At 52.2% G+C, this 14,220-nt stretch overlaps 1 protein-coding gene across 1 annotated transcript in view; it reads left to right on the top strand.

Moving 5' to 3' along the window:
* The window catches only part of PACS1 (phosphofurin acidic cluster sorting protein 1), a 147,709-nt gene that overhangs the window by 115,809 nt on the left and 17,680 nt on the right, over window positions 1-14,220 (top strand). The window contains exons 3-10 of the mRNA XM_055580767.1: window positions 3,784-3,873; window positions 4,815-4,940; window positions 7,179-7,323; window positions 7,560-7,651; window positions 7,763-7,843; window positions 11,471-11,530; window positions 12,322-12,482; window positions 12,819-12,912. Of these exons, the coding sequence (XP_055436742.1) occupies window positions 3,784-3,873; window positions 4,815-4,940; window positions 7,179-7,323; window positions 7,560-7,651; window positions 7,763-7,843; window positions 11,471-11,530; window positions 12,322-12,482; window positions 12,819-12,912 (849 nt within the window). The remainder of the gene's footprint in view (window positions 1-3,783; window positions 3,874-4,814; window positions 4,941-7,178; window positions 7,324-7,559; window positions 7,652-7,762; window positions 7,844-11,470; window positions 11,531-12,321; window positions 12,483-12,818; window positions 12,913-14,220) is intronic.

Genomic DNA, 14,220 nt, shown 5'->3' with positions numbered 1-14,220 from the left:
TGACATAGAAGATTCAGTCATCAGTATCAGTAATAAGGTCCAGAGTGTGATCAAGTGGGTGCAGGACTCAGACAACAGTGAGGACGAGACCCCTGGCAGAGGGGTTTAGAGGCTGGGGTGTCCGAAAGTGCACGTGTCAAAACCATGAACTGTTAGGGTGGGACGGGTGCTGGGGAGAGGAACAGTGCATGATGGACTGAAGTCAGGAAATGAGCACGGGGCTTCCTTGGTGGTCCAGCGGCTACAAATCTGCCTTCCAGTACAGGGGGCGCGGGTTTGATCTAGGACATTCCACATGCTGGGGGGCAGCTAAGCCCGTGTGCCACAACTCCCGAAGCCTGGTGCCTTAGAGCCCGTGCTCTGCAACAAGAGAAGCCACCGCAATAAGACCTCACATCAAAACGAGAGAAAGCCCAAGCACAGAAATGAAGACCCAGCACAGCCAAAATTTAATTAATTTTTTAAAAAAGACTCAATGAAGCCAAAAATAAATGCTCCTTGGAAGAAAAGCTATGACAAACCTAGACAGAGTATTAAAAAGCAGAGACATTACCTTGCCAACAAAGGTCCGTATAGTCAAAGCTATGGTTTTTCCAGTAGTCATGTATGGTTGTGAGAGTTGGACCATAAAGAAGGCTGAGCACCAAAGAACTGATGCTTTTGAACTAGGATGTTGGAGAAGATTTTTGAGAGTCCCTTGGATCAAACCAGAGTCCACACAGATCAAACCAGTCAGTCTTAAAGGAAATCAGTCCTGAATATTCATTGGAAGGACTGATGCTGAAGCTGAAGCTCCAATCCTTTGGCCTCCTGATGTGAAGACCTGACTCACTGGAAAAGACCCTCATGCTGGGAAAGATTGAAGGCAGGAGGAGACAGGGACGACAGAGGATGAGATGGCTGGATGGCATCACTGACTTAATGGATGAGTTTTAGCACTCTGGGAGATGGTGAAGAATAGGGAAGCCTGGCATGCTACAGTCCATGGGGTCACAAAGAGTCGGACATGACTGAGTGACGGAACAACAACAACAAAAATTTGAAAAAAGAAAAGAACAACAGCCAAGAAGAGAGGCAGTGGCAGCAACTCAGAGTGGGACTGGGGGGAGGTGGAAGGGAGAGTGTTCTGGAGCTGATGCTGAGGAGCAGGGAGGACTCCCTCCCACCGCCAAGCCCCGCGGTCACACCTAGAAGCAGCAGAGGGGGCAGGGTTTCTCGGCAGTTTCGTGGGGCCGTCCTGTGCCCTGCACGCTGGTCAGCAGCAGCCCAGGCCTCTCCCCTCTAGAAACATCACACTCACACACACACCCCCCCAACTGGTAACAACAAAAAATATCTGTAAACATTGCCAAATGTCTCCTACCCCTGGTTGAAACCACTGCTATATATAAACCACATTTTGGATTCTTAGCATTTCTCGGATTCATTGTCCAGAGACTTCTTAAATCCTAAGAGCCTAAATAAATTCAGGTGAAAACTTTGTCAAGACTCTTGGTCATAATAGAGGTTACAAAAAGTGTTATCTAACACATGAAGCAGAGTTTCCTTTATTATTATTTGTTGTTATTGTTGTTTAGTTGCTACGTTGTGGATTGTAGCCCACCAGGCTTCTCTGTCCATGCTGATTTCCTAGGCAAGAATACTGCAATGGTTTCCATTTCCTTCTCCAGGTTATTATTTTTAATTGGCATAATATAATGGTATTATAATTATAAAAGCATTGTGAAATATTACATTTAGGAAATTTTTCTTCCTGCATTATACAAAACCTGCGTTTTATAAAAGCAAAAATTAGAGATATGTAAGAAACCTAAAAGTTAAAACTAAAAGTTTCATTTCTAAAGGACAACAGCAGAATACCTATTCCAGTACAGCAGAATAACTTCACCACCTTGAGTTAGAAAAAGATTTCTTAGCTAGGACCCAGAATGCACTAATCATAAAAAGAAAAAAAAAAAAGATCAAAATTAAATACTTCATCAAAAGATACTATTAAGAAAATGAATAGGCAAGAAAATATTTACAATTCATGTATCTGGAAAATTCTTGTATAAATTAAAAAAACTTACGGTCGAGTAACATGATGAACAACACGGACAAAGAAGTTTGATCAGGCTCGTCATAAATGGAGATTTACAAACGACCTATAATAAATGGCTGGGAGGGCGCTACAGAGGATGAGTCACCAGGGAGACGCAAAGTGCCGCGGAGTGGTCCTCTGCACATGCGCAGTAGAATCCATGTGTCCTGGACAGACCACGCCCATTGCCCACGAGTTGCGGACTCTGCAGCTGCAGCTGGAAAATGGCTCCAACGCTTTAGAAATAGTAGTCGTTTCTCATAAAGCTACAAGTGCGTCTACCCTGAGGCCCAGCCATCCCTCTCCTAGGGGTCCAAGAAAAAGAAAATACCTCCACACAGACTTGTACAGGAATGATAACTTTGGGACTTTTCTTCTAGTCCAGTGGTTGAGAATCCACCCATCAGTGCAACTGGACGCGGGTTCGAGCCCCAGCAGGGGAACTAAGGTCCTGCATGTTGCAGAGCAGCTAAGCCCCGTGCACTGCTACTGGAGCCAGAACCCCGCAACTGGACGGCCTATGCACCACAGCGAAAGAGCCCACACACGGCAACCAAGACCTGCTGAAAACAAAAATAAAATATAAATAAATGAACACATGAAAATCAGAATGGCAGCTTTAGCCATAGTGATTGCTAACTAGAAACGCCCCGAGTGTGAATGTTCAGCAACAGGACAGTGGGAGCCACGCGTGGTACATTCGTGGGACAGAATTCTGCTGGACAGTCCAAGGGACTGTGATACACGCAACAGCCTGTGTGAACCTCAGACACATTATAAATGTTGGGCAGAAGCCCAACCAAATAGTACATGCTGTGTGGTTCCATTTATGCGGTATTTTAGAGCAAGAAAGATAGGTCTCTGGTGAGAGGAGTCAGCAGCACTCACCTCTGAGGAGGGGTGCAGGGTTGACTGGGGCAGGGGGGTCCAAGGGATTTTCCCGGAGTGGTGGCGATCTTGTACATCTTGGTACAGATGTGGGCTACACGGGCGCACTGCTTACTAACTCGTCCATCGGCGTGCTGTCGCTTCACTGTGTTAAATTAAACTCAATTTTTAAAGTAATTTTTATAAATTTACTGTCATTCCTCAGACCCTCCGGCTGGTCTCTTTTTACTTTGAGGAACAGTTTAGCCCAACTTTTATTTTTCTTTAAGAACGAAAAACGCTAGGGTGTCTAACCCAGTTCAAGGTTTATTGGGGACAGTGCTTAAAGCAAAAATTCCTGGGAAAACATGTATCAGAGCTGAGCCTGGGAAGGTGAGTTGGTGAGCTGTGTGTGGAAGCATGAGAGAGGACCCAGGAAGAGAAAGCAGCATGCCGAAAGGCCCAGAGAGAGGACAGCGTGGCCGGTCAGATGGGAGGAGGGTGGCCGAGGAGCCTCGGGGAGAACTGCCACGCCTTGGGGTGAACTGCCATGCTTTGGGGTGCCACCTTTCTGCCTCTCCCTCAGGGGCAGTGGGAAAGGAGAACTCGAGTACAGTAACACGTCATTTTAATGTGAAAACCCTTTGTAAACAGCATAATACATGTAAAATCATGTCTATGGTAGTGGCTTGATTTTAATCAAGTACAGCAAAGACTGATGGAATATCTGAACTGGTAAGATTCTTCGTAGAGTTTAGGTGTTGTTTGTGAGCATAGTATTTCTTTTGGTCTGATTTTTGGTGATGCAGCTTTGACCTATTTTGTCTTGGTTTCAGGGTTCAAAAAGGATTCTTCGCTCCAACGAAATCATCCTTCCAGCCAGTGGACTGGTGGAGACAGAGCTCCAGTTAACCTTCTCCCTTCAGGTGAGAACCTGCTCTGTCTTAGGTCATTAATATGCCATGTCCCCCCTGGTCTCGAACGATGCTCTGATCTGGAGATCATTTAATCCGAGAACAGCCCAATGGCTTAATGTCACCCAGAGCTTCTGTGGCCTGCCTGGATGGCCAGCGCCATCTCTGAGGCCGCTGCACCACGCGTGCTGAGACCTGGATGGGCTGCTGCAAAGTACACCATGTCTCATTCTTCTTTTTTTAATTGTAGTTGATTTAAAACGTGTTAATTCGTGCTGTGTAGCAAAGTGACTCCATATTGTGTACCCATACCTATACTTTCTCCTTTTTCTTGTTTGTCTCCTATATTATATATACATTCTTTTTCACATTCTTTTCCATTTTGGTTTGTCACAGGATAGTGAATATAGCTCCCTGTGCTATACAGTGGGACCTTGCCATTTTTCATCCTGTGGACTAGTTTGCATCACATCCTCTTTCCTTGGACTGGGCTGTTGGCCCCACCGTCTACCACAGTGCTCCCCATCTCCTCTCCCTAGTAATCTGTGTCCCCGCTCCCCGAAGGAGAGGGTGCTCCTTCAGTCTCATTTTGCCCCCATATTGCAGCCTCCGTCCCATCCCTTCTCCTCCTTATCCATCCTCGTATGTCTTGTCTCTCCTCATAACCCCAGTAGCCCAGGTTGAACGCTCGATCACCTGGCAAGGAAAGAGGCCATGTTTCAGAACATGTGTGGACCACTAGCTGCAGAGTGGAAGCCCAGTGCTGGGCAGAACCAGATGCTCCTCTCACCCCCCGTCACCCCCTCATACAGAGGGGAGCCAGTGATCCCCATCACCCCCTCATATGGAGGGGAGCCAGGGAGGCAGAGGATGGTGGTGCGTCCTCCAGCAGAACTAGACCCCACCAAGGACTCTCTGACTAACTGTGCCTGGCTCTGTTTTGTGCCCGGCAGTACCCTCATTTCCTAAAGCGAGATGCCAACAAGCTTCAGATCATGTTGCAGAGGAGAAAGCGTTACAAGAACCGGACCATCCTGGGCTATAAGACCCTGGCAGTGGGGCTCATCAACATGGCGGAGGTGAGAGAGGGTGGCCTTTCAGAGCCCGAGAGAGACCCCGGCCCTGCCAGGGCTCTTCCCAGCCTGCCACCCCCCTGGCTGTTTTATTCCAGGTTACAAACTAATTATTTTATTGGAAATCCAGGACGTGCCTCTTTTTATCTGGTACTTCCTTGCTCACAAAAAGTTTTTTCCTTAGCTTTTTTAAAAATGTCAGAGAACACTTCTAATAATAAGAAGGATTCCCGTCTGCCCTGCACCCAGACTCTCCAGTGTTGGCACCTCTGCCTCTCAGTTCTCGCCTGTGCGCACCGTGTGCATGTTGCTCACTTCTCTGAGCCACCGAGAGTGAGCTGCAGGCAGGATGCCCCATTACACGTTAATATGTTGTTGCTGTTCAGTCGCTCAGCCATGTCCGACTCTTTGCAACCCCACGGGCTGTAGCCCACCAGGCTCCTCCGTCTATGGGATTCTCCAGATAAGAATACTGGAGTGGGTGGCCATGGCCTCCTCCAGAGGGTCTTCCTGACCCAGAGATCGAACCCCCATCTCCTGCCTTGGCAGGTGGATTCTTTACCACTGAGCCACCTGAGAAGCCCACACATTAGTATGCACCGTGTCAATTTCTTAGAAATAGGAATACTCTCACGTGTGTGCACCACCCACCATGAAGATCAGGACACTGACGTGGCTCGGGAACGTCCTTCGCAGGCCCAGGGCTTCACCTGGGAGCGTGGGCTGCATTTACTTGTCCCTTTGGTCTCCCTTGACCTGCAGTCCCTCAGATTTTTCCCATGTCTCCCATGCCCTTGACATTTTTTTAAGAGGAGAAGCTGGTTTCTTTATTGAATGCTCCTCCGTTCGGGTTTGTCTGATGTTTTCTGAAGATCATGTTCAGCTTCCAAGTTTTTGGCAGAGTTACCACAACAGTAATGCAGGCAGCACTCCGAGTCGACTTGTCCCTTTACTGGTGAGGCTGTCTTATCGCTTGGCTAATTGAAGATGATGTATGCCGGCATTTCCAATATAAAGTTAATTAATACGTATTTTGTTCTTAGCAATGAAAAAAAAAACATTTTATAGGCAGATGTTTGAGGATTCTGTAACAGTCTCTTTTTTGCTCATATCTTCGTAGTTTTAGCTTCTGTTAATTATTCTTGCCTGAGTCAGTTATTAGTCCTTAGATGTGCGCTCACATTCCAGTCAGTTCCAGTCAGCACCCCTGGGCTCCTCCAGCCTTTCTCCTCTCCATTCCTTCAGTCTGTTTGCTGGTATGTGAGGCTCTCCTGTATGCGCAGCAAATCTTCTCAGCCCGGATGAAGGGGAAGAAGAAAGGGACCACAAATCAATTTTAAAACGTATTTCTATATTTTCATACTTCAAATAGGAAAAAATTTTGCAGCCACGACAAAAGGTGAGGTAGTCCCAGCGCATCTTTCCGTCATCTTCATGTTTTGTATCAGAACGAGGGCCTGGGGTTGCAAAGGCTGTGGACGCCGTGTCTCGCCAGCCGTGTTGAGCCCTTAGGTCCTTCTCTCATTGCCAGGCACAGGTGGCCACGGTCTGCAGGCGCCACCCCCACTGCTGAGCCTGAGAGCTGGTTCCTCTGTGAAAGACTTAACTGCAGTCCTAGAGAGGAGCAGCCATTTTGTATCTCAGGCCTTGACTTTTATCTCTTTGCACACGACCAGAACCATGACTGGCACTTCTGGAGACAGTTTTACAATGAGACCACGGAGACGTCCCTGGCGGTCCAGTGGTTAAGAATCTGCCTTTCAATGCAGGGGACACGGATTCGATCCCTGATCAGGGAACTAAGATCCCACATGCGGCAGCTAAGCCCTCGTACCGCAACTCCTGAGCCCGGGCTCCCCAATGAAAGATCCCACATGCCACACCTAAGACCCAACACAGCCAAGCAGATAAAGAAGTATTTTAAAAATAAATAAAGTGAGACAAGGGAATTCCCTCACAGTCCAGTGGTTAAGACTCTGTGTTTTCACTGCTGAGGGCCGGTTCAGTTGTCGAGGGGTTCAATCCCTGGTCGGGGAACAAAGATCCCACAGGCTGAATTGCACAGCCAAAAAATGGTAAAGTGAGGCTGAAGGCAATAGAAGAAGAGCAGGCGGGGGAGAGTGAGAAAGAAAATGTGTTAGCAGAACGCCATTCCCGGTGGCTCGCGTGTCCGCTGGGATCTGTGAAAACATGCCGCACTCGGGGCTCTGCGTGAGGCACGTCCATGGCCGCCTGTGCTCGTAGGTGATGCAACACCCGAACGAAGGCGCCCTGGTGCTCGGCCTGCACAGCAACGTGAAGGATGTTTCCGTGCCTGTGGCAGAAATAAAGATCTACTCCCTGTCCAGCCAGCCCATTGACCACGAGGGGATCAAATCCAAGCTGTCTGGTAAGATGAGTGGTGTCGGAAAGCCCTGCCCAACCCCCAGATCTCCACCCTGGGAACTACAGTGTTCCTAGGAAAGAGGAGCTTAGGGGTCCCTGAAAATAAAAGGGGGCCGGGGCCCTCTCCTCTACCCCAGGCTAATCTCCACCTGAGGATAGCGGGACACCAGCCAGCCAGAGGGCCCCGCCAGGCCAGATCTCCCCCTTGTGAGGTTCTCTTACTAAGGTGTCTGTTTCCAGACCGTTCTCCTGATGTTGACAATTACTCTGAGGAAGAGGAGGAGAGTTTCTCATCGGAACAGGAGGGCAGCGATGACCCGCTGCACGGCCAGGTAACTTCCCACAGCCCCTCACACACAGGCCGACCGGGAAGCCCCTCCAGACCCTCCAGAACCTCCTGGGGTTGGGGCTTCCCAACCTCATTCCATCCCCTGCCCGCTTAGGACCTGTTCTACGAGGACGAGGATCTGCGGAAAGTAAAGAAGACCCGGAGGAAACTCACCTCTACGTCCGCCATCACAAGGGTGAGCCGCCAAGGTCCGGGGAACGTTTCCACCAAGATTTCCAGTCAGGGGTGAGAGGGGAGGGGTAGGATGGGAGTGGTGTTTACAGACTTCCTGGGAGCTTTTTTTTTTTTAATCAATAACATCCACACAGGGCCGTCCCCTCGAGGCTCTGATACACCCCTTGGTACCACATTCTCCACCAGCACCTCCACCTCCTCCAACACCAATCACTGTGGCAGAGAACCGGCATTCCTGATGGCAGTCTGTCACATTCTTCGGGCTCTCTTAGGATACAAGAAAGGTTGAGAAACTTTGTTGTAGGCTTTGGAACAGATGCTTCCTTGGGGAGCAGAGCCCCTCAGACAGCCTGCCTCCCCTCTCCAGGTGATCACTGTGGATTTCATACTGTCCACTGCATAGAGAAGTCCAGTCCTCTCTAGGAGAATCTCCACTTCAAATCATTTGTTGAACTTACCCAGAAATAATAGGCTAGTGCCTGAAACTGTGGGCTTGATATCATGCCTGCCTTAATAGATCCATGACATTAGAGACCGAATGCCCATGGAATCCGTCTCCTGCATAAGATTTCCTAAGGAGCCACTGCTTTTGGTGAAATTAGAGTCCTGGACTGAGATACTAGCACGCTCAGTCACTCAGTCGTGTCCGACTCTTTGTGACCCCATGGACTGTATGTAGCCCACCAGGCTCCTGTGTCCATGGGATTCTCCAGGCAGCAATACTGGACTGGGTTGCCATGCCCTCCTCCAGGGGTTCTTCCTGACCCAGGGATCGAACCTGCATCTCTTGCACCTCCTGATGCTTAATACCTGAATTTCTAGGTTAAATCTGACCTATTCTGGGGTCCAGTGCCTAAGTGTAGGACAGTCACAAGTCTCACTTTTAGAAGAGAAATTTCTGGCTTCATCGGTCCCCAGAGGCATCCTGATCTTCTCTGGGCAGAGCCAGCCTGGGGACCCTGAGAGCAGAGATTCCCGCCACCTTCAGGAGTGAAATAAGCAGAGGCCAGACCTTCCCAGCGTGCGTGTCTGAGCCTGGTCCACTGTGAGACATGCTGTCCCCTCTCCGGGCGTCCTGGGCTGTCCCTGGGCTCTAGCAACGTCTAGAGCGCATTTGAACCGTTTCATTGTCCTCAGGCTTCTCACCCTTGATTGGGCTCCTAGGCCAAGGGAGGCCTGTCCCGGCCTCCAGCCCCACTTGTGCTTTGATGATGGGTGAGGCATCTCTTTTTTGATTCACGCTAATTTTTTTTTTTCCTGCGCTATAGCCACAGAGAAGTCCCATTTTCTTCCCTTGGGTGCCCCCTGGGGCTTTATAGCCACCTCTTCCTGTCTATCCAGCCTCACCGGTCACTCAACAGTGCTCCGCACTCCTTTGATAGCCACCCCCGAGGGTGTTTTTGTTGCTGTTGTTTAACTGCAGGGCTTTCCAGTCAGAGTTTGAGAGGAACTGTTCTTTCTTTCCTGTCTCCTGTACACACTCGTCCTCTCTCCACCGACAGCACTTGTTTTAGGCGCGCTGGCTGAATGGTCCTGCGTCTCGGTCACCGTGGCTCCCAGTCTTCCTCTGCTCGGGTGCCCTGCTGCCAATGGGAGCCCCGCCCTTTCCCGAAGGCCCAGCTCAGTCGCCCTCACAAGTCCGTCTCCTCCATCCCCAGGCGGCAAGTCTGCCGTCCAGTCAGGGGGTGCTGGTAGCCACAGACTAGTCACCAGAGCTGGGGTCGGACACAGAGAGACAAGGAAGGCCTGGTCTGTGCCATCAGGGAACTCACAGTGTCCACTGACACAAACACATTTTCACGAGTGGCCGTGACGGTGTAGGGCAGGCACCAGACGAGTACTGTGTCAGGGCCGCCACGGCAGTAGAGGGGAAGTGAACGACTCTGAGCTGGACAACTTCACGGGCGAGATGCCGAGAGATGCCGGGTTTTCTGAGAGTCAACAGGCCTTCACCACATGGATTTGGGGCCAAGGTTTAGTCAAGGCAGAAGTTACCATATAAAAGGCCCAGCAGGAGGGCACCACACACACAGCTTTGCAGAGTTGTATGGTTCCAAATAGGAAAAAGAGTACATCAAGGCTGTATATTGTCACCCTGCTTATTTAACTTACATGCAGAGTACATCATGAGAAACGCTGGGCTGGAAGAAGCACAAGCTGGAATCAAGATTGCTGGGAGAAATATCAATAACCTCAGATATGCAGATGACACCACCCTTATGGCAGAAAGTGAAGAGGAACTAAAAAGCCTCTTGATGAAGGTGAAAGAGGAGAGTGAAAAAGTTGGCTTAAAACTCAGCATTCAGAAAACGAAGATCATGGCATCTGGTCCCATCACTTCATGGGAAATAGATGGGGAAACAGTGGAAACAGTGTCAGACTTTATTTTTTTGGGCTCCAAAATCACTGCAGATGGTGACTGCAGACATGAAATTAAAAGACGCTTACTCCTTGGAAGGAAAGTTATGACCTAGATAGCATATTGAAAAGCAGAGACATTACTTTGCCAACAGAGGTCCATCTAGTCAAGGCTATGGTTTTTCCAGTGGTCATGTATGGATGTGAGAGTTGGACTGTGAAGAAAGCTGAGCGCCGAAGAATTGATGCTTTTGAACTGTGGTGTTGGAGAAGACTCTTGAGAGTCCCTTGGACTGCAAGGAGATCCAACCAGTGCATTCTGAAGGAGATCAGCACTGGGATTTCTTTGGAAGGAATGATGCTAAAGCTGAAATTCCAGTACTTTGGCCACCTCATGCAAAGAGTTGACTCATTGGAAAAGACTCTGATGCTGGGAGGGATTGGGGGCAGGAGGAGAAGGGGACGACAGAGGATGAGATGGCTGGATGGCATCACTGACTCGATGGATGTGAGTCTGAGTGAACTCTGGGAGTTGGTGATGGACAGGGAGGCCTGGCGTGCTGCGATTCATGGGGTGGCAAAGAGTCGGACACGACTGAGCGACTGAACTGAACTGAACTGAAGCAGTTAGTTCCCACCTAAGCGGGTTGTGAGGGGTTAAATGGTGGGCGAGGCTGGGGACAGGCAGCGCCAGCCCTCAGTGGACACACAGTGATGCTAAGAGGCTCTGGGGCCCTCGAAGGCCATCACCTGGGGAGTGACTGGGGGTATCTGCCTGTGGAGCAGCCACCGTGGACTCTGGAGGGAAGGAAACTGGAGGTGGGGTGGAGGGGGCTGGTGGAGGGCGGTTGGTGGCCCCAGGGAGGCTGGATGGAAGCAGTGTTGTTCCAGGTAGACGAGAGTATGGGCCAGCAGCCCTGGGCCGGGAGGTGAGGTGGGGGGAGAGATTCCAGGTCAGCCTTGGTGACTGGGGGACCAAGAGAGGGGATGCACGGAAAAACGTCGAGTTTGAGGAGCCTGTGTGTATACTGGTGGCGCTCACCTGTCAGCACCGGGTTTCTGAAAGACTAGAGAAAGGGATGAGCAGGAGGTGACGGTGGGGAGTTACTGGGGTGGGGTGGGATGGGGTGGGGTCCCAGGGTAGAGACTGTCCCCACCACTGTCCTCCCCCAGCTCTTTACAAAAGCAGGCCCTCGGTCACCCTTCCAACGAGTGATCGCCTTCCACATGGGGCTGCTGGCTGAGAACCTCTGTGGCTTTGTCCCTACAGCAACCTAACATCAAGCAGAAGTTTGTGGCCCTCCTGAAGCGGTTTAAAGTTTCAGACGAGGTACGAGCCCTTACTCCCGAGCCGGACTGTGAGTGGAATTCTGGAGTGTCGCCCTGGTTCCTGGGGCGCAGTCGGTGCTGCCACTGGGAGTCGAGATTCCAGGCCCCCACGTGAGGCGGTAGCTACTTGGAAGGAGGCGAGATTGACAGGCGGCGCCTGAGGTTCCACCGTCTTGAGCACGGGGCGCCTGGTCCTCCCTGCCGTGGGTTAATTCCAGGCCTCCGGTGTAGGGTGTCTGGCAGTGCCGTTGTTCAGTGTTCCGTCCTGCCCCGAGGGAAACATCGTGAGGAGCAACCTGAGGTGGGAGCCTCCTCCGTGGCGTCAGGAACTGGCCACTAGAGAAGCAGTATCCCCCCCACCCCTGAGCTCTCGCAGGCCGGAGCCGGTCCTCACAGGCTGTCTCCTTAGTGGACTGAGACTGGAGACTTGTCTCCTGTGGACTCGTCCCCTGTGGACTCGAGGGGAGGGCAGCAGGAGCCTGCCAGGGTCCCAGGCTTCCGAGTTTTCTCCAGCCTGTTTCTCGGGAAAAGCATGGTCTCGCTCCCGCTCCTCTTCCTGACGCAGGGTCCTGGTGGGGAGTGCCAGGGAGGCACTGAGGGGGAACCCTGGCCTCACCATGTCCTGCTCTCAGGGTCAGATCACAGAAGGGCCACCACGACCACCCTGAGGAGGGTGAAGCTATGGCAAGTCCCCTGAGGGGACTGGGCAGGGTAGCCGTGGGAAGAAGTTGCCCGTCTCCATGTTGTGAACAGGGGTAGCCCCCAGCTCAGAGGTTTTGTCTTCTCCCACAGGTGGGCTTCGGGCTGGAACATGTGTCCCGGGAGCAGATTCGAGAAGTGGAAGAAGACTTGGACGAACTGTATGACAGCCTGGAGATGTACAACCCCAGCGACAGCGGCCCTGAGATGGAGGAGACAGAGAGTGTCCTCAGCACGCCGAAGCCCAAGCTCAGGTGAGGCCCGCACCCCGGCCTCCCGAGGCCGCACTGTCTCCAGACCCCTCCCCACCCCCATGACCAGGGGATCTTGGCTCCTCACCCTTGACTGACCTCCAGCCCTCTGGATAAAGGTTGTTGTTTAACTGACAGAAGCCCCCATAGAATTCTGTCCAGTCCTTCAGTCCAGGCCCCTCCTTGTCCAGCCTCTGCTGTGTCTCTTCCTCCCAACATCCTTGAAGCCCGGGTTTTGAGTCTTTCTAGAACACCAGCTCTCCCCGGCTGACCACAAGCTGCTGTTCTGGGGCCTGGGGCCCCTGACTGACCCTGGCTGTGGTTCTTTGCCATCCACAGGCCCTTCTTTGAGGGGATGTCACAGTCCAGCTCCCAGACGGAGATCGGCAGCCTCAACAGCAAGGGCAGCCTCGGCAAAGACACCACCAGCCCTGTGAGCACGGCCGAGGGTGGTAGGGGCGTGGGGCCAGGGAGTGGGCTTAACACGGGGTCTCCTGCACAACGAAGGGTGGTGGGGCGTGCAGAGCGGGGCTGGGGGAGTTGGGGTAACACTGGGTCCTCTGCTCCCGGCTCATTTGGGACCTGCGAGTGGTCTCATCTTTTTTCAACCTCAGTTGTCATCTCAGTCCTGCCGGGCGCTTAGTGCTCTGAGGGCGCTGCTGTGGCCGGGCAGATGTCCTTCTTGGTCTCTTCCCGCCATGACCTGGAGCCTTCCCTCCAAAGCACGCGGTGCCTCGACACCTCCCCTCAGAGCCCGTCATGCGGTAGCTGGGAGTGTGGCATCCGGCCAGGGGTAGCAACTCTGCTTCCAGGCGGGGAAGGGATGGGGCAGGAAACACCCAGGGTCTGTTCAGGAGAAATTACGTGGGCTTTGCTGAGGAAGTGGGCAGCGCCCTCACAGAATCGAGAATTCATTTGGCCTGCTGAGCCAGAGGGAGCCGGAGCCCCCCAGAGCCCAGCCTCACCCCGGACCATGCCCTGCCCCTCCTGGAAGGCCTCCCCAGCCGTGGAGCAGAAGAGTAGGAGCCTGTCTTGATGCTGCACCCGCCTCAGGCCCTTGGAAGCTCTCCTTGCCCTCGTTTACAGCCAACGGCTGGATTTTAGTAGGGTCTTTGGTTTGCAGCTGAAAGCCCAGTGTCTTCTCTGTAGATCAAAGAAACTGAATCCTTTAAGTCCTCCTGCTCTTGCTGCTTTAACAAAGAAAATACAAAACTAACCCAGCAAATAAGTATGAGCCTGTGAGGAAACGTCCTGCAGCCCGTGAGGCCCTCCATTCGCCCCCACCCCCGTCCATTCCCGGGCGTCTGCGAACCGTCGGCTCAGAGACGGCCTGACTGACTGCTGCCACCAGGTGGCGCTGTCGTCCGCCTTATCCGTCCTCCCGCTGAAGGCGCCGCACGTGTGGTCGGGCCCTAGAACAGCGGCACCACGTGGTCTTAGCGAGCAAACGTGGGATGGGCCCTGGCAGGCCCCGCCGAGAATACCTCCGCGGAGAATCTCAGGCCTGCCCCTTACAGACCCCGCGCTCTCAGCCTTTCCAGCCCAGGTTCCTGTGATTTGGAGCGGAGGAAGCCTCACACGGCTGCTGCTTCTATTCAGGATGTCCTTGTAGCTGCTCTTTCTGGCGGGGGCTAATGAGTGGCCCTGCTGAGTCCTCACTGTCCACGTGGACGGATCACAGGCTACGGGGGCCAGAGTCCACTGCAAATGTAAATAAAAGGGGCGGACTCTTCCAGAGAGA

Source organism: Bubalus kerabau, chromosome 5 (assembly GCF_029407905.1).
Source record: "Bubalus kerabau isolate K-KA32 ecotype Philippines breed swamp buffalo chromosome 5, PCC_UOA_SB_1v2, whole genome shotgun sequence".
Classification (NCBI taxonomy): Eukaryota; Metazoa; Chordata; class Mammalia; order Artiodactyla; family Bovidae; genus Bubalus; species Bubalus kerabau.
This window is presented reverse-complemented; position numbering and strand designations above follow the sequence as displayed.